Genomic DNA, 20,865 nt, shown 5'->3' with positions numbered 1-20,865 from the left:
GTAAAATCCTTAGCTACAAGCCTTGGTTTGAATCTCTTCATTTCTCCTGAAGCTTCACACTTAAGTTTGTAAAATTATTTGTAATCGATAGCTTCATCTTGGGCAATGGAACAAGTTTCCAAGTTTTATTATCCTCTAATGCCTTAATCTCTCTCTTCGTAGTTTCTCTCTACTTTTTGTCTTTGGTTGTCTCATGATAGTTATCTGGTTCCACTTTAAAAAATTAAAAAGACAACTCTTATATTTGATAAAAATGTTGTCATACCCTATCACATCAGAAATAGGGTGTTTATAATAGTTGGACTGCTTTTTTGTTAGGCCTAACATAATCTTTAAGTCATAAGGGTGGCTTTGATACTCTTGTAAATTTTCTGAAATCTTCAGATTGAAAAATTGGTGTATCCAAGCTCTATGCCTTGAATTGACTCTCCTTCAGTGTGAACTAGAGCAATTTTCAAAGTGTGCACAACTTTTCCTAGTAAAGAGACTGACTCAGGTAACAGAACATTATATGGTGTAATTGTCTCTTCTTCTATATCATGTCTTATAAGATCAGGAATATCCAGGAATAGGTGCTCAGCCTCAACTGTAAGATTTTGAAATGGAAAGACTTTCTCATAAAAGACCACATCTCTGTTAGCGAACAGAACATTGTGTTCAAGATAGAGTAGTTTGTATCCTTACTGATTCACAGCATATCTAAGCAATATACTTATTTTCTTTCTCTTCATTTCTTTTCTTCTTCCCTACCTACTATTCTTCTCCCGCGAACAAGTATGCAGATTGTGGCAATGAAAAAACCATTATCGTGCATTCTCTTCCGATATAACCGTTTTTTTCTCACTCTATACCCTTCTCTTTCCATCAAAACTGACCCACTTCTCAAGTCTCAACATACACAACAATTTCTTCCCAAAAACTTTTTGTTATCTTGAAATTAAGGACGGGGAGTGGGAGAGCGATAAATATGTTTGTCATATAAGCTATTCAAGTACATTTTGAACGAGACAAAGGGTAATAGAACTCCCACAAAATTTAAGTGTATTATTATATATTATTAATATATTTATGCATTTTTTTCTTCGTGAGCACTTTTATATTATTATTATTATTTTATATATATATATATATATAAAAATAAAATCTTTTTTCAAAAAGAAAAGGAGAAACTCAGACTTGCAGTAAAAGATATTCCTAGGTTCAAAGGACAAAAGCTGTCAAAAGTCAAAACCCCATTCTCTAAACCCCTAAACAAGGTTATTGTTCTCACTTCGTTTCCTCCTCCAATCTCTACAGCAACCATTTTCCCTTCTCCTTACCGGCGACCCCTGTGGCCGGTGGCCTCCAGACTTAGTACATATATTCTCTCACTATCTTTGTTAATCTTCGCATTTAGCTGCTTGAGGTTATTTAGGACCAATCCTTGGGTCAATTTGTATATTGTTAACCTGTTTTTTCGAATATTGGATTCCAGAAACTTCAAATTGCACTCTGAATGATTATAGCAATATTAAAAAGTGAATTTTTTTTAAGTGAGTCTTCTTTTGTTTCTGTTTATTTTGAGGTTTGTTGGTCAATTGCTGATAAAGTGAACAATTTTGGGTGATTTAATTGAAATTGTGATCTTTTTTTGTTTTTTCCTTTCTTTTTATTTGTTTTTAGAAATTAAAAAAATGCTGTAATTAACTAGTTTATTAAATGCACGAGGACTAACAATCCTACTTAGCTCCTGTTTTTGCTTTTTTTTATATTACTGCCTCTGTCTCAATTTATATGCTCATAATTGATGGACATGAAGTTTGAAATGTTAATTAAAGTCATATTAAAAAGGGGATTATTTAAAAGTTAGTTTGATAGTCAAACATCACTTGAAAGTTAAAAATTTGAATAGTTGAATTCTTGAAAGTATTGAAAGTTGTATAGAAATATAATGGTGTTAAATATTTTTGGATGTTCCAAAATAGGAGAGTGTCATTTAAGTTGGGATGAAGGAGTATATTTCTTGTTTGTTCTTAGAAATTCAATTTCATATGTTTCTTTGTATGATTTTCAGGTTCATATTAATGTGTTAGAAAGCTGAATACTTATTTTCCTTTTTGGTTGCATCATGATCGCTCTGGATTTTATAGATTAATTGCTATTATTGTGTCTTACACATGTGATTCATTTTGCAGGGATAGATTGGGTAAAGATTCAATCTTTCTAAGCCGTTACAGACTGTTGTTAGTGTTGCAAATGCGGAAGCAGTCATGCATACGATACCCATCCGCTATCTTCTTATTACTCATTGTAGTTTCAGCATCTGTAGTTTATGCCCTCCCGATTCAGTGTGCTTCCAAGAAACCTTCCTTTGTCCCAAATTCGGATGTTCATACCTAAAAAGTGGAGGAGTGTTACAGAATCAGACCCCCGAAACAGTGTCCATTCCTTGCTGTGTAGTTCTCGTGAATCTGTTTCAGGGTCTTGTGAAGCAACAAATGAGTCTATGGTGGATTGCCTACTGACAACCTTGAAGGACTTTGCAAGCCAAGGCCACATATGCAAAGCCTTTAGAACTTTTTCACTTATTCGGACTCATGTCTCCTCTCAAACCCCTTGTGATCTTGTTATACAGTCCTTATCGTCTCTTTTGTTATGTTGTACTAACAGTAAGTCACTTCTCGAAGGGAAGCAGCTTCATGCCTGCATTATTAATTCGGGCGTTGCACATAGTTGGAATTTGGTACCAAGGATACTCACCTTTTATACGACCTTCGATTTACTTGATAATGCTCATGCAATTGCTGAAACTTCAAATATTTTGCACCCTCTCCCTTGGAATCTCCTTATTTCTTCCTATGTTAGAAGGAGGCAAAATGAAAAGGCGTTATCTGCCTATAGACAGATGGTAAATAGAGGTATAAGACCCGATGAGTTCACTTATCCGTCTGTTCTGAAGGCCTGTGGTGAACAATTAAATCTTGCTTCTGGCCAGGATATTCACAAATCTATAGATGGTAGTTTCCTAGAGGGTAGCTTGTTTGTCCAGAATGCTTTAGTTTCCATGTATGCGAAATGTGGGGAAGTGGATGTTGCAAATGACATATTTGAAAGGATGCCAGTTAAGGATGCAGTTTCATGGAATTCAATGATCTATGGTTATGCTTCCAAAGGTATGTGGAGTAAAGCTTTTGAACTTTTTGATAGAATGAGGGCTACTGGTGCTGAAATGGATATTATTACTTGGAACACCATAGCTGGAGGTTGCTTGAAGACAGGTAACTTTATTGGGGCTCTTAAATTGTTCTCTCAAATGAGAACTTGTGGAATTCAGCTAGAACCTGTGGCAACACTTATTGGTTTGGGTGCATGTTCTCATACTGGTTTGTTAAAAAATGGAAAAGAAATTCATGGTATAGTGATGCGAAGTCACCTTGACGATTTCGATAATGTAAGAAATGCTTTAATCAATATGTATGCCAGATGCAAGGCGCTTAAGCAGGCGCATATTTTATTTCAGTTGGTTGACTCTAAAACTGTAATTACCTGGAATACGATCATATCTGGCTTTGCACATTGGGACAGGTCTGAGGAAACCTCCTTTCTTTTCCGAGAAATGCTGCTTTCTGGTGTTGAGCCAAATTATATAACTATAGCAAGCATTCTCCCCCTTTGTGCTAGGGTGGCAAATTTACAACATGGTAAAGAATTTCACTGCTATCTTACAAGGCGGAAAGGGTTTGAGGAACATATGCTATTGTGGAATTCACTTGTGGATATGTATGCGAGATCCGGAAAGGTAGTAGTAGCCAGAAAACTATTTAATTTGATGAGCAAGAAAGATGCAGTTACCTACACTTCGCTGATAGCAGGATATGGTATTCAAGGTGAAGGAAGAGAAGCAATTGAACTTTTTAATGAGATGATAAGGCACCATATAAAACCAGACCATGTGACCATGGTTGCTACTTTGTCAGCATGTAGTCATTCAGGCCATGTGACGCAGGGTCAGAAGCTATTCGAACAGATGCAAAGTACTTATGATATAAGTCCTCGTTTGGAGCACTTTTCTTGCTTGATTGACCTCTTTGGTAGGGCTGGTCTACTTAAAAAAGCAGAGGAAATCATTATAAAGATGCCTTATGAACCAACACCTGAAATGTGGGCAACTCTCCTTGGAGCATGTAAGATTCATAGGAATACTGAGATAGGAGAATGGGCAGCTGAGAAACTGCTGGAGCTGAGGCCCGATAATCCTGGATATTATGTGTTGATTGCTAATATGTATGCAGATGCTGGACGTTGGAATAAACTGGCAAAAGTGAGAACCATCATGCGGGATTTTGGTGTAAGAAAGGCTCCAGGATGTGCTTGGGTTGATACGGGTTCTGGCTTTTCTCCCTTTTTGGTTTCAGATACCTCCAGTGGCCAAACAAATGAAATTTACTGTCTTTTGGGAGGACTGAATAGGCAAATGAAAGACACTGGTTATGTGACTACAGAGGATTCTTCTTCCGAAGAAGAACTTTGTGAAGGACTCCTTTTGTGAAAAGGAAGCGGGACTCAGATCCAGACCTTTGACTATTTCCATAAGAACTTTTCTCCTCTTTCCTGTTGCAAGGTATTTCTCATCACTCAAGCAGAATATGTGCCAGCTTGAACAAGCGTTCTGCTTTTTTCGCCACAGCTGAGGTAGATGACTCTTGCATTATATGCCCGGTCTTATGCATATCAACACTTTCTTTTAACCATGTTTAGAGATAAAGTTAGCAAATACTTTGGCTTGTGTTTCTTGCATGCCGTAGTTGTCAACTACCGCTTCCCTGTCTGAAGCTCGTACGATTTTCTTGATCTTTTCGACCGCTGATGATTTTTTCTCTTTATAGGTTGCAGGTTTTGTAGAGTAGGGGAACACTTGAAAGAATCTATATCAGTCTTCAAGGTAGAGGACATAAACTAATTAAACAAAATACTGATGATATTAGTTGTGCAAGTCTTTAGTTATTTTCTCATTCATTTGCTGGCTTATGATCGAAATCAGTTAGAATGCCTAGGTTGCTTTCTCTACAGCATATGTTTCATTTGTCGCAAGATAAATCCCTTGGTGCAGACTCATTCTATTCCAAATATTACTACCATTCATTTTATTACTGATGCATTTCTTAAAGGTGTTTTCATCTTTGCCTTAATTACTCTCTTACTACATGATGTGCTTGACTGGAACTGTTAATATTTCAGAAATCATAGAGAATTAAGAAGACATGGCTTGTGTTATTGTAGTTGAGACCCAAACTGAAAATAGTACATGGCTTCTGCTGCAAATCCGTTTCTTTTGTTGATTTTTTCCGAGTTTAGTCATCATTTCTATAGCTATTAATTAGTTTGAACTTAGGCAAAACCTCGAAGGTTTTTTATGCAGTTTAAGCTACTTGTGCAAAACATTAGGTTGTTCATGAAGTTTTAAGCAGCATTTGTAGGTAATTTCTTTTGATGTATTCCATGAGGTATTTATGTCAAGGGCTGCTTTGAATATATCTTGAAAGAAGGATTTCTTTGTTTTCTAGTATTCAGACTCCTTGAAGTTGGAGTGTTGTTAAGTCGGAATATATGGAGTCATGCCAATAAATCGAGAGCTTTTATTTGCGCATAGAATCCTATTCTAGTGCAGTTGATTATTAACTTTCGCATACTCCTTTTCAATGTGTGGTTAATCCAAGTTACCAGTATTATGTTACAAGCTTCAAATTGTTCTTTAGCATAACATCACATTCCTTTCATCCTTGTCCTTCAACATCTGGAAAAAAAGTCATATGCAAATGGTCATGGACTGATCTTCACGACATACTCGTGTCTAGAGCTAGCAAGAATTAGTACTCTCTTTTCTAGTCTATGTAGGAGGAAGCTCATACCCTCAAAGAAAGACACTATACGTATCATCTTTAACAGAATTTTGTATTTTTCATAAAAAGACATAGTTTTATATCAAATCAGAGAACTCTGAAGGTGGGCATGGCACACACATTTTCACTTCTCTGGCAGTTGCTTCTGTTCTCTAATTTGTTACTTAAACATACCACAATTAATCAGTGAGTTCACTAATCGTCTTAAACTATGAATATTTTCAACTACTTTCTTTCTTAATAGTTGTATCTGGAATAGAATATTTCTTCTTTTCTTTATGGATGTAGTTGGATGCCTTGCTCTAAGGCAGTGAAACATCTCGTCTTGGTGATATAAGTATGCAAAAACTCTCATTTTCCTTAGTAGTTGTCTTTGTTTTTTTACAAGTATAATTGTTGTTGTTTATCATTTCTTGTTGATTAATCTGGCTAGGTGCAGGATGTGGTGATTAATCGCAATAACCTGTGGTATCTTGAATTACAGACATTGTCACCAAATTGAGTGGAGCTACTTTGGAGTGTGGATACACCACTGCTAAAACATCCGAGATTACGTGTCTGGTCTCTCTCTTGGTTGGTTTTTCAATCTCGAGGTAGTGCACGTAAATGGCGGTCTTACAACATAGCTCGCCGTAGAGATCGTTTCTTGCAGTTGAAAAACACAGAGATCATTATCTGCGTGTCCTCCGAGTTGATACCATTTCTGTTACTATTTTTGCATTAAAGCCTTCTTCAGAAATCAAAGAATGATTTCCTTATGTTACAGCCAGGTTCACATGGTGTTGTAACAGAAGCAATTCAAAGGGGAAGGTAATACCTTTTTGCTGGTGTATTTTTCACCTTTTATTATGAAGGCAAGCAAGTGAGATGAAGTTAAGTTGCACAGCTATAGAGTAGTATACCAAAATACCAGTCTTGCTGATTGTAAATTTTATTATTGGGTTCCTCACTTGCTAGAAAAATAGAAGAAACAGGAGGATAATAAGTCACTTGCGTTGAGGGGATTAAATTCTTAGGACTCTTCCTGTTTTTGATTTGAGTTGACCAGTTAGTGTCGTTCTGATGATTTATAGACACAGCCAAACATAAAACCAGGTTATTCATTCTCGGTTTTGTTTGGTTATTTTGGGTTTATTTACGAGTCACATGTAATATGAATTCAATCTGTTAGAACTACATTTAAAATTTCTTATATCCATGTATGTTTGCAAGAATTGAACAAATAAATGAACATATGATCGATTTAAGTTTGCAGGAGCTCCCTGTTTTTGTATTGCATTTTCATCCTCTGGATGCCAATTAATGAAATTTTATTGTTGCCTGATCAAAAGAAAGTGTCTTTACGTGAGAAATTTTTACTGAGACACGATCATTAGCTGGATTCCGATGTTTAACAGAATGGAAAGACGGAAAATTCAGACAAACCAATGATAAAGTGGAACATGACATGCTAAAGGATAAAGACATGCTATCAGCATATAAGCAGTAGTCTCCAAAATCCAAAATGAAGAAAACACTCTAAAATATACTACTACTATTAATTACATTGTTGATTTTGTGCCTTTTGTTTTTGCATAACTTTAAACCTAAAAAAATATAATCGGCCTTTTTTAATTAATTACCTGTTTTCAAAGCTCTCGACAGAATCCACTACTATGACAACAGATTCTTTTAATCTTCGTCTCGAATACATAGAATAGGTAAGGTTGTGTAATAAACTGTTGTAGTTTTGTTGTTTGATCAAATGACAGATTGAGTCACCAAAGGAAGGAAACTCAAGCAGGTTATGAATCTGTCCATCAACTCGTTAATAGGAAGGAGGATGAGGATCAGTGGGAGGGAACCTAAAATGTCTCTATCAAAACATATAGGAAATTGGAGGCAAATATACCTACCTTAGGCTGATCCCCTAACATTCCAAACCGAAAATGGAGAAATTTTGCTCATTTTTGCTAGCCACCAGACACGACGCAACGCAGGCGAATGATAGTTGCCACAAGGGGAAAATGGAGAAATTTTGCACCACTTCAAAGGCAGTCTGCATTATTAAAGCTCTCAAAACTATCCTCTTGGATACAAAATATAGTTATATCAAGCTAATTATGTTACAAATGTGTGTGAGAAAGCAACTCTCTAACAACAAAAAATAAACAAGCATCCTAGAACTCTGCCAACTTAGAATATTCTAGGCAACATATCTTGTATACTCGTGCCATAAGTTAACAATGGCTCCAAATAGAAAATTGTGTGATTGATACCAAATCCTTTGGAATACCAGTTCCAGCGACATCCTAGTGTTAGCACCATAACAGTTCAACGCTTGACCCATTGGAAGCTCTTTCTTGCTTTTGCTTTACCAGGCTTTTTCCTCTCCACAACTCTCGAGTCTCTCGTCAAGTAGCCACCTGCAAAGACAAGGATAAGCAGCTCCGATCATAAAAACCAAATTCACATAGGCTCGTGATGCAAAATAAGTGTGAGCTCAATTATAACTAAGTGGGTTACAACATATAACCAACCTTTACATCGTCCAAACTAAACATATAGCAAGTATTTAGGTGAGAAACTCCATGTAGCAAGTATTACCTTCTCTGAGGGGAGGCCGCAACTCTGGGTCCCAATTCTGCAATGCCCTGCTGATGCCTAGCTGAATTGCACCAACTTGACCTGATTTGAGCGTATTTGTTATCCAAAACTACGTGTAGAACAACTTAAGACAACTAGGTGACGGCTTAAAATACATCAACAGAATGATATAATAAAGAACACCACTTCACACACATGGAGAGAAGAAATAGAGCTCCAGGCCGTACCTAACCCTGGAAATATATAGTACTCCAGTTCTTTCTCTTTTTCTTCCCCTCCCCCCTTTTCTATTTTTTGTTTTTGTTTTTTTTGTTTTTGGACTGACAGAGGAGGGAGCATGATAAAATCACAAACGCATAGATAGGTGTGGTTCCTGCTAAACTTCTCTTTGAAATATGTTTGGTCATGTCACGACATGAGAGCAAGAGGCATAATCAGCATACCCAAAATTAGAAGTCTTTGTAATACTTACTACAATCAAGTGTTTCAACAGCTTGCCAGAGCACACACGATACCCCTACTTGTGTTGAAGATTGAATGGAGAAACTAGAAAGGAAACCCTCTCTATGAAGTTTTCGTATACCTATATACTAAGCATTTATTGACAATAAAATACTCAAAAAAGTTGCTAGACAGCTTGATTTCTAAGATCCATTACAAATTTACATCACAAGGACAAAGTATAAGTTTAGAATGTAAAGCTTGACTAGTGAAAACAAAGCTTATGTAATTTCATATTGATAGACAGAATTCGCCAGATACATTATGCAGGTTTTCAATGCAAAACAAAGAAGTGCAGCAAACCCATAATCAACGCACTATCTTTATAGTTTATATTAGAAGTATAACACAATTACATGAACTAGGACTACCAAAGAATGGTATCAGATAAGCACTTCACTTAGCAAAGAGAAAGATTAAAGAACAAAGGAACACCTTCACGATCTATCTTAAAGAACTCAGCAGAGGAAGAGCAAGTTGGGAAGGATTAAGTCAAGGGACAGCTCTTCAGCAGAAAGATTTGAGGAAGTCAGGTCACTGACTAAGATCTGAATTGATTAAGCTCCGAGTCAAGTATTGACACATTAATGCTCCATTGCTGGTCCCTCATTTTTTTTTTTAGAAATAAAAGTGCTGCAATTATTTTGTATTAAACTTTTTCTCATCAGTGTAGATGGAGGTTCGATATAAAAGTAATAACAGCACTTTTTAGAGTATCTGATAGCTTTATCTTCTTTGTTGTTTTTTTGTCTTTGTTTTTGGAGATATCATACCAAAAAGTCTTATCAATTTGGAGAAGATCACTTCCTCACAAATATATGAAGGCAAAATCCTATTCCAATGTCCTCTACCTTTCTAAATCCAACACCAAAACAAAATAAAACCCTTCTCTTCCTTCTTCAGTCTGGTCCACCTAAATGGAGTCATACACCTTTTTAATGCAAACAAGTATCACGTCTCCTTAAGCCTATTGAGAGAACCAGTCTAAAAGATTAATCACCATTGGAAAGAAGGGAAGAAAGAGAAAGAAATAATCGACGTGCATACAAGCTGAATCGAACACCAAAAGGGGTCGCCTGGAGTGCTAAGCTCCCACTATGTGGGGGGGGGGGGGGGTTCCAGGTAATAATAGTACCATATTGGATCTATTGTATGCAGTATCACATTGCATTTCTGCAAGAAATCCTTACCACGACTTGAACTTGTGACCTCCTCGCCCGAACACCAAACATCAACGTTATGCCAAGAAAAAGGAAAATAAAGAGAAAGGACCAGAGAGCCAAGATTATCTGTCTTGTCATTTTCTCCTCTTTTCTTTGTTTTGAGAAAGGACCAAAAACCCAAGATTCTCTGTCTTGTCATTTTCTCTTCTTTTCTTTGTTTTATTTCTACTATTCATTTATTTCTCTCTCTTATTTGGTTTACAAAGGAGAAGAGGAAAACAAATATAGCGCAGACGAAAGTAACAATTCTTGAGCCTACGTATTCCATTGACAAAAAATGGCCGTCTTTAGCTAAAAAAAGTTGGAAGATAAATTTATCTTATTTCTCCACTATTACCCTTCTACTTTCCCTTCCTTCCCCCGAGCTTCCCTTCTTCCTAAACTAACGTTTAGCTTTTGGCCAAACACAAAATTTTGAGATGTGCTGTATAAGGTTTCAACTTTCAACCATCATAATTCATAGCAATAAATATAAGTAAAAACAACCAACCAACCAACCTAACCAACAATTCACATTGTACCTTTCTCAAAATTCCTGGACGAAGCAACTCAGGATATATATCAAAGCAACTCTTAGAAAGATAGGACTTAGAAATAACATGCTAAAAAGAAAACACCACATAATTTGCTCTATAGTCGAAGATAATTCTGTTCAGATCATACTTTTAAAATTTCCTAAATTTTCCCTAAATAGTATACTGAAATTTATGCCAATAAAAAATATGGGCTCCAACTCTCACGTAAAAACAGGTGGTCCAAATGCAGTTGTCTAAACTATGCATTTTCCAAATCTCCTATCACATCTCCTTGTTTGATTTCTGCTCCAGAATGCACCCAGCAAGACATACAAGCAGCAATCATAATGAGTATGATGTCATATTCTTACAGATAAATTGGCAGATATTGTATCAGAACAGAGGGAAAAACAAATAAATTATTGGTAAAGGAACCGATGTTTGCAACTCATTCGCATGCTTACTGCTGCTTACCTGACACACCGCCTCCTTTTACAGTACATCTCACGTCCCACATGCCCAATGTCTTAGTTTCAGTAAAAGGTCGAAGGAGAACAGCTCGGTGATCAAGCATGGGAAAGTATACATCAAACTCTTTGTCATTCACCATAAATTTACCAGCACCTGGTTCAACCCAAACACGGGCTATACTACACTTCCTTCTTCCTGTCCCATAAGCCCTTCCCTTTTCATCTACTTGTTTGACTCGCGCCTTGGCTACTTCCTCCTGTTTTTGGCGCTCTATGTCAGCTCTGCTTGATTTCCTAGTATTCTTTTCATAACGCATGTCTTCGATTTCTCTCAAAGGAGGAAGCCCTTTAATGTCATCCAGGTCTCTCAAAGCAATCAAACTGTCCAGCATTTCATCTGTGATTCCAGATGCCGCTATTAGATCACCAAATGCACGATTAGGACCTGGAACGAAAGGCACCTCGTTAAGAAAACTCCCAGAACAGGATTAAGGAATAATTGCAGGTAATAAGATAAAAGAAGTGCATTATCCAGTTGCGTAACTAGTAGGAGAGCATGAACCACTACTCACCCCTGACCTCCCCCCAACCTGATATTCTTTCTCAAGATCTCTAACCCACAGAAATTAAATGTACTTGCCGGAGTTAAATTTTTATTGTCAAGTTAACACAGACTAACCTGTAATCAGTAAGTAGCTAAAAGGTTATAACATGCTTCAAGAAATATAGATTTTCTGAGCATTAAAACCACATGGAGTCAAAAGTTATATAAACCAAAAGAAAATTGGATCAAACTCACTGGATTATGCGCCTAAAACTCGCAGTAGGACAGGAAATACAATCAAGCCAGTAAAACATTGAGTGACATTTGGTTTGGGATAATCTGTCAAGTTTTGAAAGTTAAAGATGTTTCCTGCTAGCATGATTATTTAAGAATATACCTTAAGTCTCTGGTAAAACTTAAGGGATACCTCAATTAAAAATCACGTTGAACGCCAATAGGTCTATAGCCTGCTTAGGTAACACTCTCAATCATTGAAAATGCCAGACAACAATTTGCAGCAATGGACAACTAAGAGCTTTCTAGTTAATCTCCTACCTTATCTCAAATCCTATACTTCAGAAAGCATGACAATTTAGCCTAGTCATATGCTACTCAATTAAAGATGCCACCTAATGTAAACAAATCAAAATAAACAATTATGCCTTCTCAAGAAAAATGATCTTAAAGAAGCTAAAATTACCTTCAGAGAGCATGGCAATTTAGGCTAGTCATGTGCTACACAACAAATGAGATAAAATATAAGACCTTACAACCAAACCATAATGCACAAATCTTATACATATTTTCAAGAAAAAAACAATTTGAAATAAGCTACTAAAAAAAGGGATTACCTTTAAGAACCTCAGTAAGAGCTTTCTCTTCCAATTCAAGAAGCTTTTTCTCCTCAGCATTCTCAACTTTACCCTCGTCTTCAAAACCCATTATTTTAGTTTCTATTATAACCTCTTCTTCTCCCACATCAAACACTTTCTCTCCTTCACCTTCCACATCAAAACTCCAAGCTTTATTATACCCTTCAGCGGTTGCCCAAATCTCATCCTCCCCACCTCCACCAACACCCTTATTTTCTTTAAACACATCACCACTCTCTTCTTGTTGTTGTTTAGCCCAAGACCCATCATCAAGAACCTGCGTTTGTATACCCTCAACACTTTCTATGTCTTCATTGAACAGTGATTGATCAGTTTCAGAAGAAAGTTTCCACAAATCAGAAGATGATGGCTCTGAATCTTTGCCATTGTTGTTATTACCGGTGGAGAAGAAATGGGAGTTGTTGGGGAAGAAACATGGCTTGGGAATGGGAAAAGAGGGTATAGTGGAAATGGGTTTAGGGTTTAAGAAGTGGGTTTTGGAAGGAAGCAGGGTTAAGAGTCGGAGGTGTGAGGATTTGGAGATGAAACGAGAGAGCATTGTGGAGACTTAAACAGAAACAGAGGAAGAAGAAGAGACAATGGAGAAGCCACCGCTATTGTAAAAGCCCTTGATTCATACTTCAAGGCCCATCTTTGTTTAAGAAACCGGCCCTATTATTCTGTTGTTCATACACTTTTTTCTTTTTCCTTTTCTTATATATTCATAGGCTACATCCTATTATCTAGTTTTAATTAAAATATTACTCTAATTTTTAGATTTACTACTAAATTTTGTAAAAATCTAAATTTTTTGTGAAAAAGAAAAAATTAGTCGACTCCCCGTATCAATGTAAAATGAAAGAAAGGGTGTATTTCTTCTTTACTAAATTGAGTATTTAGAATATTGTATGGATAGTGAGTAAGATTTCAGTAATTAAAGACGTTCGCCACGAAGCTCAAAATTGCTCGCAGTATCATATGTACAAAAGCTCAAGGCTAAGGGAGATCGTCAAGAATAAGAAGCTATTGGCAGCTACATATAAGCGTATAACCTCCTGTAAATACAAGCCTAGCATGTGAAGTCTTTTCGAAAATTTTATGTAACTATCCTATATTATAAACTTATTTACTCCTATTAGATATGTTACCACTTAATTATTTTTTGATACACAAATTCATCAATTACAAATAAATTAATAATTGAGTATCCCTTAATAATAGAGCATTTAGTTGGTACTAACCAATAACATGATTACATTTACCCACCTACTTATGTTGCTCATCTAATCCACTCACCTGCTTAAACAACTCAATCGGTTATTTAAGCAACTCGATCAGTTGTTTAAACAACCCAATTAGTTATTTAAATAAATCAATCATTTGTTTAAGTAGCTATAGAAGTTCTTTAAGCAACTCAATCAATTATTCAAAAAACTATTGAAGTTGCTTAAACAACTCAATTACTTTTTGACCTTATTTTTATGTGATTTATGTGTATCTTTTGCTGAAACAGATGTGGTGCACCTATGCATTATTTTTTGTTCTAATTATCTCTCTAAAATTGGCAGTTTGATAGCCTCGACCCTTGGATACTGATATGATAAAGAGTGGATGTACTCAACTTTCATGTAAGATATTTCTCAATTACTAATTGTTACATAATCATATATAATGATTTATTTATTTTAATTATGATTTTTTTCTCGTTTTTTCTTAATATGCATTACATATTTTACAGCAATTATGTATTTTTATTTCTTCTTTAGACATAATGATTACCAATTGGAGTTATGTACAAGAGAAAAAAAAAACTTGATAGTTGGACATAACAGCTCCAACTTATCAGTAACATTCAGTTACTACTACTTAGCATGTATAAAATTATCATTCCTACACTATACAAATTGCAGTTGTGGATCAGTGTTTAGTTGTTCCAGCCTCCTCATCAATCTACCAGTCATGCCTTCTTACAAAAAATCTCCTACAACAACAGTTTTGTAATAGTATTCACAGTCCTCTGCTTGTTTAGGATTTAACTAAGGTTCCTTTCCTGCCATAAAAAATACATACATCTTGCAAACACCATCCTATAAACCTCTACTTCCACAGCCTTGCTCCTTATTTATGAACTTGCCCACCTGACTTCATCCTGCCAAGTCATGGTTGATCTGTTGATATGTTGCCATCTTAGTAGCCTACTTCATATTTCATTTGAGAATTTACCGTCAAAGAACAGATGATCATGATTTCAGGAAAATCTTAGAGACAAGAGAGACTCTGCAGAGTCAGTCCATGCAGGGTTCCTTGATTGATCGACTGAAGATATTGCAGGTGCAAGAGCATTTTTCGATTGAGCAAGCCTAACTTATACTGATGCCCCCAGTATCAAAAGGTTCCTCGGAAGAGCATAGTCTTGCAGACAAGTATCCATTGTAGGACCCATAAAAAAAGAAACAAAGAAAAAGATGAAAAAAAGGTCAAATTGGGTGGCTGGACAAATTTTTCAATTTGGGCGGATGGAAAAAGTTTCCAAATTGCAACAAGTCACAAAACGTATTTTGACCAATGACAATCTGATTTTCTATAAATAGCATGCTTCATTTCTCCTTTGAAACACACTCAAAATAACGAGAGAAGCAGGAAGCAATGAGAGTAATCCACAGATTGTTGTCTGTGAGATAACTAGTGAGTGGTAGTAATATTATAGTGAGGTATTTTAAATAAAGAGTGTTATTTCTTTCAAAGTTGTACTAGTCTCTTGACACTACTGAGTTGTAATATTATAGTGGTAATATTGTTCCGCTCGGATATTGTATTTTACCCCGCTAAAATATTTGGTGTCATTATTACTCTCTTGTGTTATTATTACTTGCTGTGGATATTATTCTTGGGCAGGATTATTATTTTTTTCCAACAACGTGGTATCAGAGTCATGGCAAATAATGGTCCGCTATCTTTTCAGTACCCCCGTCTGACAAAAGATAATTATAAGAAATGGTGTCTACGTATGAAAGTTATTCTTGGCTCTCAGGATGTGTGAAAAATCGTAGATAGAGGGTATGCAAAACCCGATAATGAGGAAGCTCTGCCTCAAACTGAAAAAGAAGTCTTGGCAAAGACAAAGAAGAAGGATCAACAAGCCCACACGCTCATCCACCAATATTTGGATGATGACATATTTGAGAAGGTGGCAGATGCTACCACCTCAAAGGAAGCTTGGGGGATTTTACAAAATTCTCTTTAAGGAGTTGACAAGGTGAAGAAGTTAAAAGTTCAAACTCTAAGGGCTGATTTTGAAGCTTTAAAAATGAAAGAATCTGAATGCATCTCGGATTATTTTTCAAAATTAAAGGCTGTTGTAAATCAACTAAGAAGATACGGGAGGACATAGAAGATGTCTGTGTGGTAGAAAAGATCCTTCGCACTTTAACACCTAAATTTGATTTTGTGGTGTGTGCTATTGAGGAGTCTAAAGATTTAGACTCTATGATGGTGGAGCAATTGGAAGGTTCTTTACAAGCCCACGAAGAAAAGATCAAAAGGTGAAAAGAAGTGTCATTGGAGCAACTTCTTAAAACTCAGGCATCCTTCACAGATTATGGAGGTGAAACAAGCTATCGAGGAAACGGACGAGGATGAGGACGTAGCGGTTATGGAAGAGGAAGAAGTAACGGTAACAACTTCAACAATGAAGTTAAAATCCACCAAACATTCATAGGTCGTGGTCATGGACATAAAGGAGGAAGAGGACGTGGCTACTACCAAGAAAATAATGGACAAAAGTATGACAAATCAAAAATTGAGTGTTATAATTGTCATAAATTTGGCCATTTCTCTTGGGAATGTCGTAGCAATGTTGAAGAAAAAGCTAACCTTGTTGACGACAAGAAAGAAGAAGATGAGTCAGCGTTGTTAATGACACTCAAGGAAGAAGACAGAGATGATTGCAGCTCGTGGTATTTGGACAATGGAGCAAGCAATCATATGTGTGGATGCAAAGAGAAGTTTGTGGAGATCAATAAAACAGTGAGAGGTAATGTGTCCTTTGGAGATACCTCAAAGGTTCAAATCGAAGGGATAGGTACGATTCTGATCTCCTGTAAAGATGGTAGTCATAAGTTAATTCAAGATGTTTATTATGTGCCAAAATTAAAAAGTAATATTTTGAGTTTGGGCCAACTTCTTGAAAAGGAATATGACATCCACATGAAAAACATGCATCTTTGGCTTAGAGATTCAAATGAAATTCTAATTGCTAAAGTGCATATGACAAAGAATAGATTGTTTTCTCTGAATCTTAAAACAATTGTTGCAAAGTGTTTGAAGGCTAATGTGCAAGATGAATCATGGTGTTGGCACATGCGATTTGGGCACTTGAATTTTGAAGCACTCAAATTAATGGGAGAAAAGAACATGGTGCATGGGATACCATCAATCAACCATCCCAATCAATTGTGTGAAGCTTGTCTTCTTGGAAAACATACAAGGAGGAGTTTTCCAAAGGAGGCCATGTCAAGATCAACCAAGCTGCTCCACCTTGTCCACACTGATGTGTGTGGACCAATCAATCCACTATCTTTTGGTAAAAGAAAATACTTTCTGCTTTTCATTGATGACTTTAGTAGAAAGACTTGGGTTTATTTCTTGAACCAAAAATCTGAAGTTTTTGCTACTTTTAAAAATTTCAAAGTACTTGTGGAGAAAGAAAGTGGCTATGAAATTAAAGCTCTAAGGTCCGATAGAGGAGACGAATTCACTTCAAATTAATTTAATGACTTCTGTCAACTTCATGGAATTCATCGCCCTCTAACGGTACCTTATTCACCTCAACAAATTGGTGTTGCAGAGAGAAAGAATCGAACGATTCTTAATATGGCTAGATATATGTTGAAAACTAAAAGTATGCCCAAGGAATTTTGGGCCGAAGCTGTTTCTTGTGTAGTTTATTTGAATAACAGGTCTCCAACAAGAAATGTTAGAGATCAAACTCCTCAAGAAGTATGGAGTGGAAGAAATCCAAATGTCAAGCACCTGAGAATCTTTGGGAGCATAGCCTATGCTCATGTGCCACATCAAGGGAGAGCAAAGCTTGACGATCTAAGTGTCAAGCATGTGTATGTTGGCTATGATACGAGTTCAAAAGGCTACAAGCTATACAACCCAATCAGCGGCAAGGTGGTGGTAAGTCGTGATGTTGAATTTAATGAAAAATTGGCATGGAATTGGGAAGCTGAGGAAGAAACTTCATATGATTTTCTTCCATACTTTGGTGATGAAGAAGAACCAGAGACCGTGGAACCTGTACAGGACACAACTCCACCTCATTCTCCAATAAATGTTGCATCTCCCTCTTCTCAAGAAGGTTCAAATAAACAGTCACAAAGGACAAGGAGCATTCAAGAGTTCTATGAGGACACAAAAGAAGTTACTAATTTTGATTTTTTATGTTGTCTCTTTGCTGATAGTGAACCAATGAACTTTGATGAAGCTGTTACAAACAAAAGGTGGAGACAAGCCATGGAGGAGGAGATTGAGTCAATAGAGAAGAACAACACTTGGGAGTTAACAACTCTTCCCAAAGGTCATCGAGCAATTGAAGTGAAATGGGTATACAAGACAAAGAAGAATGCTGATGGAGATGTGGAGAGATACAAGACATGACTTGTGGCTAAAGGGTACAAGCAAAGGCAAGGCATTGATTATGAAGAACTCTATGCACCTGTTTCCCGCATGGAGACGATTCGTTTGATGATCTCTTTGGCGGCGTAAATGAAGTGGAAGATTCATCAACTAGATGTCAAATCAGCCTTCTTGAATGGCTATCTTGAAAAAGAAGTCTATGTTGAACAACCATTGGGCTTCATGGTCAAAAACCATGAAGATAAAGTGTTGCAGTTGAAAAAAGCTTTACATGGATTAAAGCAAGCCCCGAGAGCATGGAATAGTTGCATCGACAAGTATTTTCAAGACAATGGGTTTACTCGTTGTCTCCATGAATATGCTCTTTACCTTAAAGTTCATACTAATGGAGATATCTTACTTGTTTGTCTTTATGTTGACGATCTTATTTTCACGGGTAATAACCCAAGTTTATTTGAAGCTTTCAAGAAAGATATGTCTTATGAGTTCGAGATGACAGACGTAGGGCCCATGTCATATTACCTGGGCCTAGAAGTGAAGCAGATGGAGGATGGAATTTTTATCTCTCAAGAAAGCTATACAAAAGAGATATTGAAGAAATTCAACATGCTCGATTGCAACCCCGTGAACACACCGATGGAAAGTGGGACAAAATTGTCCAAGTTTGATGGAGGAGAAAAAGTGGATCCCATATTCTTCAAAAGTCTTGTGGGAAGTTTGAGGTACTTGACTTGTACCAGGCCAGATATACTTTTTGCAATTGGAGTAGTAAGTCACTTCATGGAGGCTCCTACTTCTACTCACTTGAAGGTTACTAGAAGAATTCTTCGTTACCTAAAAGGTACGGTCGATTTTGGGTTATTTTATTCTTCTTCTAATGATTTCCACCTTGTGGGATTTTATGATAGTGATTATGCGAGAGATATTGATGATAGGAAAAGTACAACTGGTTTTGTATTTTTCTTGGGTGATTCTGTTATTTTTTGGAGTTCAAAGAAACAGTCCATTGTTACTCTCTCAACTTGTGAAGCCGAATATATAGTAGCAACATCATGTACCTGTCATGCTATTTGGCTAAGGAGATTATTAAAGGAGCTCAATTTGCCACAAATAGAAGCTACAGAGATTTGTATTGATAACAAATCAGCACAGGCACTCATGAAGAATCCAGTGCATCATGATCGAAGCAAGCATATAGATACAAGGTATCACTTCATCAGAGAATGCATTGCCAAGAAGGAAGTCGAGCTCAAATATGTGAAGTCTCATGATCAAGTTGTAGATATCTTCACAAAGGCTCTCAAGTTTGAAAATTTTCAAAGACTAAGATCAAGACTTGGAATGAAGAAGAAAAATCAAAATTAAGGGAGAGATTTGTAGGACCCATAAAAAGGAAACAAAGAAAAAGATGAAAAAAAGGTCAAATTGAGTGGCTGAACAAATTTTTCAATTTGGGCGGATGGAAAAAGTTGTCAAATTGCAACAAGTCACAAAACATGTTTTGACCAACGACAATCTAATTTTCTATGAATAGCAGGCTTAATTTCTCCTTTGAAACACACCCAAAATAACGAGAGAAGCAGGAAGCAGTGAGAGTAATTCACAGATTGTTGTCTGTAAGACAACTAGTGAATGATAGTAATATTATAGTGAGGTATTTTAAATAAAGAGTATTATTTCTTTCAAAGTTGTAGTAGTCTCTTGACACTACTGAGTTGTAATATTATAGTGGTAATATTGCTCCGCTCGGATATTTTATTTTACCCCCTAAAATATTTGGTATCATTATTACTCTCTTGTGTTATTATTATTTGATGTGGATATTATTCCTGGGCGAGATTATTATTTTTTCCCAACATCCATCCCAGATTCAAATTCATCATGTGGTTGGCTGCACATGAATGATTAGCCACAGTGGATAGACTATACAAAATTGGTGTGCAGGTGCCTCATGATTGTGCATTTTGCAAAGCAAGTACTGAAACACTAGAGCATCTATTCTTTGAACGTTCGGTAACTAGGAGAGTGTGGAGCAGACTGTTGGTTTGGTTAGGCATGGGAAGGAACATAGATGGCTAGAAAGAGGAGCTCAGCTGGGCATGTCATATGGCTAGAAAGAATACAGGGCGTGCCATTTCTAGCTATGTGTTTGCTATGCTGGTTTACGGTATATGGAGGGAAAGAAACATGATTAGATTCCAACAAGGTACTTTTGAGGAACATAGAATATGCAGAGAGATTGTCCTTCATGTGCACACTAGAGGTAGAAGATATCTATCGTGGCACTGCTTATATCGGTTTCCTTAGAGTTCTTTGGATGTAATTATAGTGCACATCTTCTTTATCTAGTCTTATGAGTAATTCCTGGAGTTGTAGTAGACATGGATGAAAACTTCTAATCTAGGATTAGACTTATATTCAGGAAAGTAGTTGGTCAGTAATTACTTGTAATTGTTCAGATATATTTTTGATTAATACAATTTCACTTTAAATAAAAAAAAAAACAGATGATCATGATTTCCATTTTGCTCCTGACAGAAGTAGTATCTCTAATTGTTAATAATACCCAATGAGCCCATCTATTCAGTGTTCTAAGCCTCTCTTGTATAGCCAAATTCAAGACGAATAACCACTT

At 36.4% G+C, this 20,865-nt stretch overlaps 3 protein-coding genes and 1 long non-coding RNA gene across 9 annotated transcripts; 3 read left to right on the top strand and 1 right to left on the bottom strand.

Annotated features, from left to right (window-relative positions):
- Positions 1 to 1,201: 1,201 nt before the first annotated feature.
- On the top strand, positions 1,202 to 7,138 carry LOC104229314 (pentatricopeptide repeat-containing protein At1g71490). Of its 5 annotated transcripts, none has more exons than XM_009781934.2 (4): positions 1,202 to 1,353; positions 2,175 to 4,671; positions 4,866 to 4,921; positions 6,364 to 7,138. In XM_009781934.2, the coding sequence occupies exon 2, from the start codon at positions 2,312 to 2,314 to the stop codon at positions 4,526 to 4,528; it is 2,217 nt and encodes a 738-aa protein (XP_009780236.1). In that variant the 5' UTR covers positions 1,202 to 1,353; positions 2,175 to 2,311; the 3' UTR covers positions 4,529 to 4,671; positions 4,866 to 4,921; positions 6,364 to 7,138. The 5 variants fall into 5 exon arrangements, with proteins under 5 accessions (XP_009780236.1, XP_009780240.1, XP_009780238.1 ...); XM_009781938.2 differs by having other exon boundaries at positions 6,313 to 7,138; XM_009781936.2 differs by having other exon boundaries at positions 1,202 to 1,405.
- Positions 7,139 to 7,894: 756 nt separating this feature from the next.
- LOC104229313 (small ribosomal subunit protein uS9m) lies at positions 7,895 to 13,231 on the bottom strand. 2 transcript variants are annotated; one of them, XM_070170802.1, is made up of 4 exons: positions 12,570 to 13,231; positions 11,179 to 11,619; positions 8,466 to 8,574; positions 7,895 to 8,284 (listed from the first exon to the last, which is right to left on the bottom strand). In XM_070170802.1, exons 1-4 carry the CDS (start codon positions 13,147 to 13,149, stop codon positions 8,233 to 8,235), a joined length of 1,182 nt encoding a protein of 393 aa, XP_070026903.1. In that variant the 5' UTR covers positions 13,150 to 13,231; the 3' UTR covers positions 7,895 to 8,232. The 2 variants fall into 2 exon arrangements, with proteins under 2 accessions (XP_070026903.1, XP_009780235.1); XM_009781933.2 differs by having other exon boundaries at positions 8,466 to 8,546.
- Positions 13,232 to 13,978: 747 nt separating this feature from the next.
- LOC138886873 (uncharacterized) lies at positions 13,979 to 15,398 on the top strand. The gene is made up of 2 exons (XR_011405805.1): positions 13,979 to 14,218; positions 14,843 to 15,398. It is a non-coding gene; the product is annotated as an uncharacterized lncRNA (long non-coding RNA).
- Positions 15,399 to 18,359: 2,961 nt separating this feature from the next.
- Positions 18,360 to 19,595, top strand: LOC138887479 (uncharacterized mitochondrial protein AtMg00810-like). Its single transcript, XM_070169233.1, has one exon. The coding sequence runs from the start codon at positions 18,360 to 18,362 to the stop codon at positions 19,593 to 19,595; it is 1,236 nt and encodes a 411-aa protein (XP_070025334.1).
- The last annotated feature ends 1,270 nt before the right edge of the window (positions 19,596 to 20,865 follow it).

This window comes from Nicotiana sylvestris, chromosome 3, assembly GCF_000393655.2.
Source record: "Nicotiana sylvestris chromosome 3, ASM39365v2, whole genome shotgun sequence".
NCBI classification, from domain to species: Eukaryota; Viridiplantae; Streptophyta; class Magnoliopsida; order Solanales; family Solanaceae; genus Nicotiana; species Nicotiana sylvestris.
The sequence above is the reverse complement of the archived record's forward strand: the minus strand, read 5'-3'. Positions and strand labels throughout refer to the sequence as shown.

Coding starts and splice junctions, on each gene's coding strand:
- LOC104229314 (XM_009781939.2), top strand. CDS start 2,312: ATGCCCTCCCGATTCAGTGTGCTTCCAAGAAACCTTCCTTTGTCCCAA.
- LOC104229313 (XM_009781933.2), bottom strand. CDS start 13,149: ATGCTCTCTCGTTTCATCTCCAAATCCTCACACCTCCGACTCTTAACC. Junction 11,620..12,569: donor TCTTACTGAGGTTCTTAAAG/GTAATCCCTTTT, acceptor CTTTCGTTCCAG/GTCCTAATCGTGCATTTGGT. Junction 8,285..8,465: donor GCGGCCTCCCCTCAGAGAAG/GTAATACTTGCT, acceptor TTGTCTTTGCAG/GTGGCTACTTGACGAGAGAC.
- LOC138887479 (XM_070169233.1), top strand. CDS start 18,360: ATGAAGTGGAAGATTCATCAACTAGATGTCAAATCAGCCTTCTTGAAT.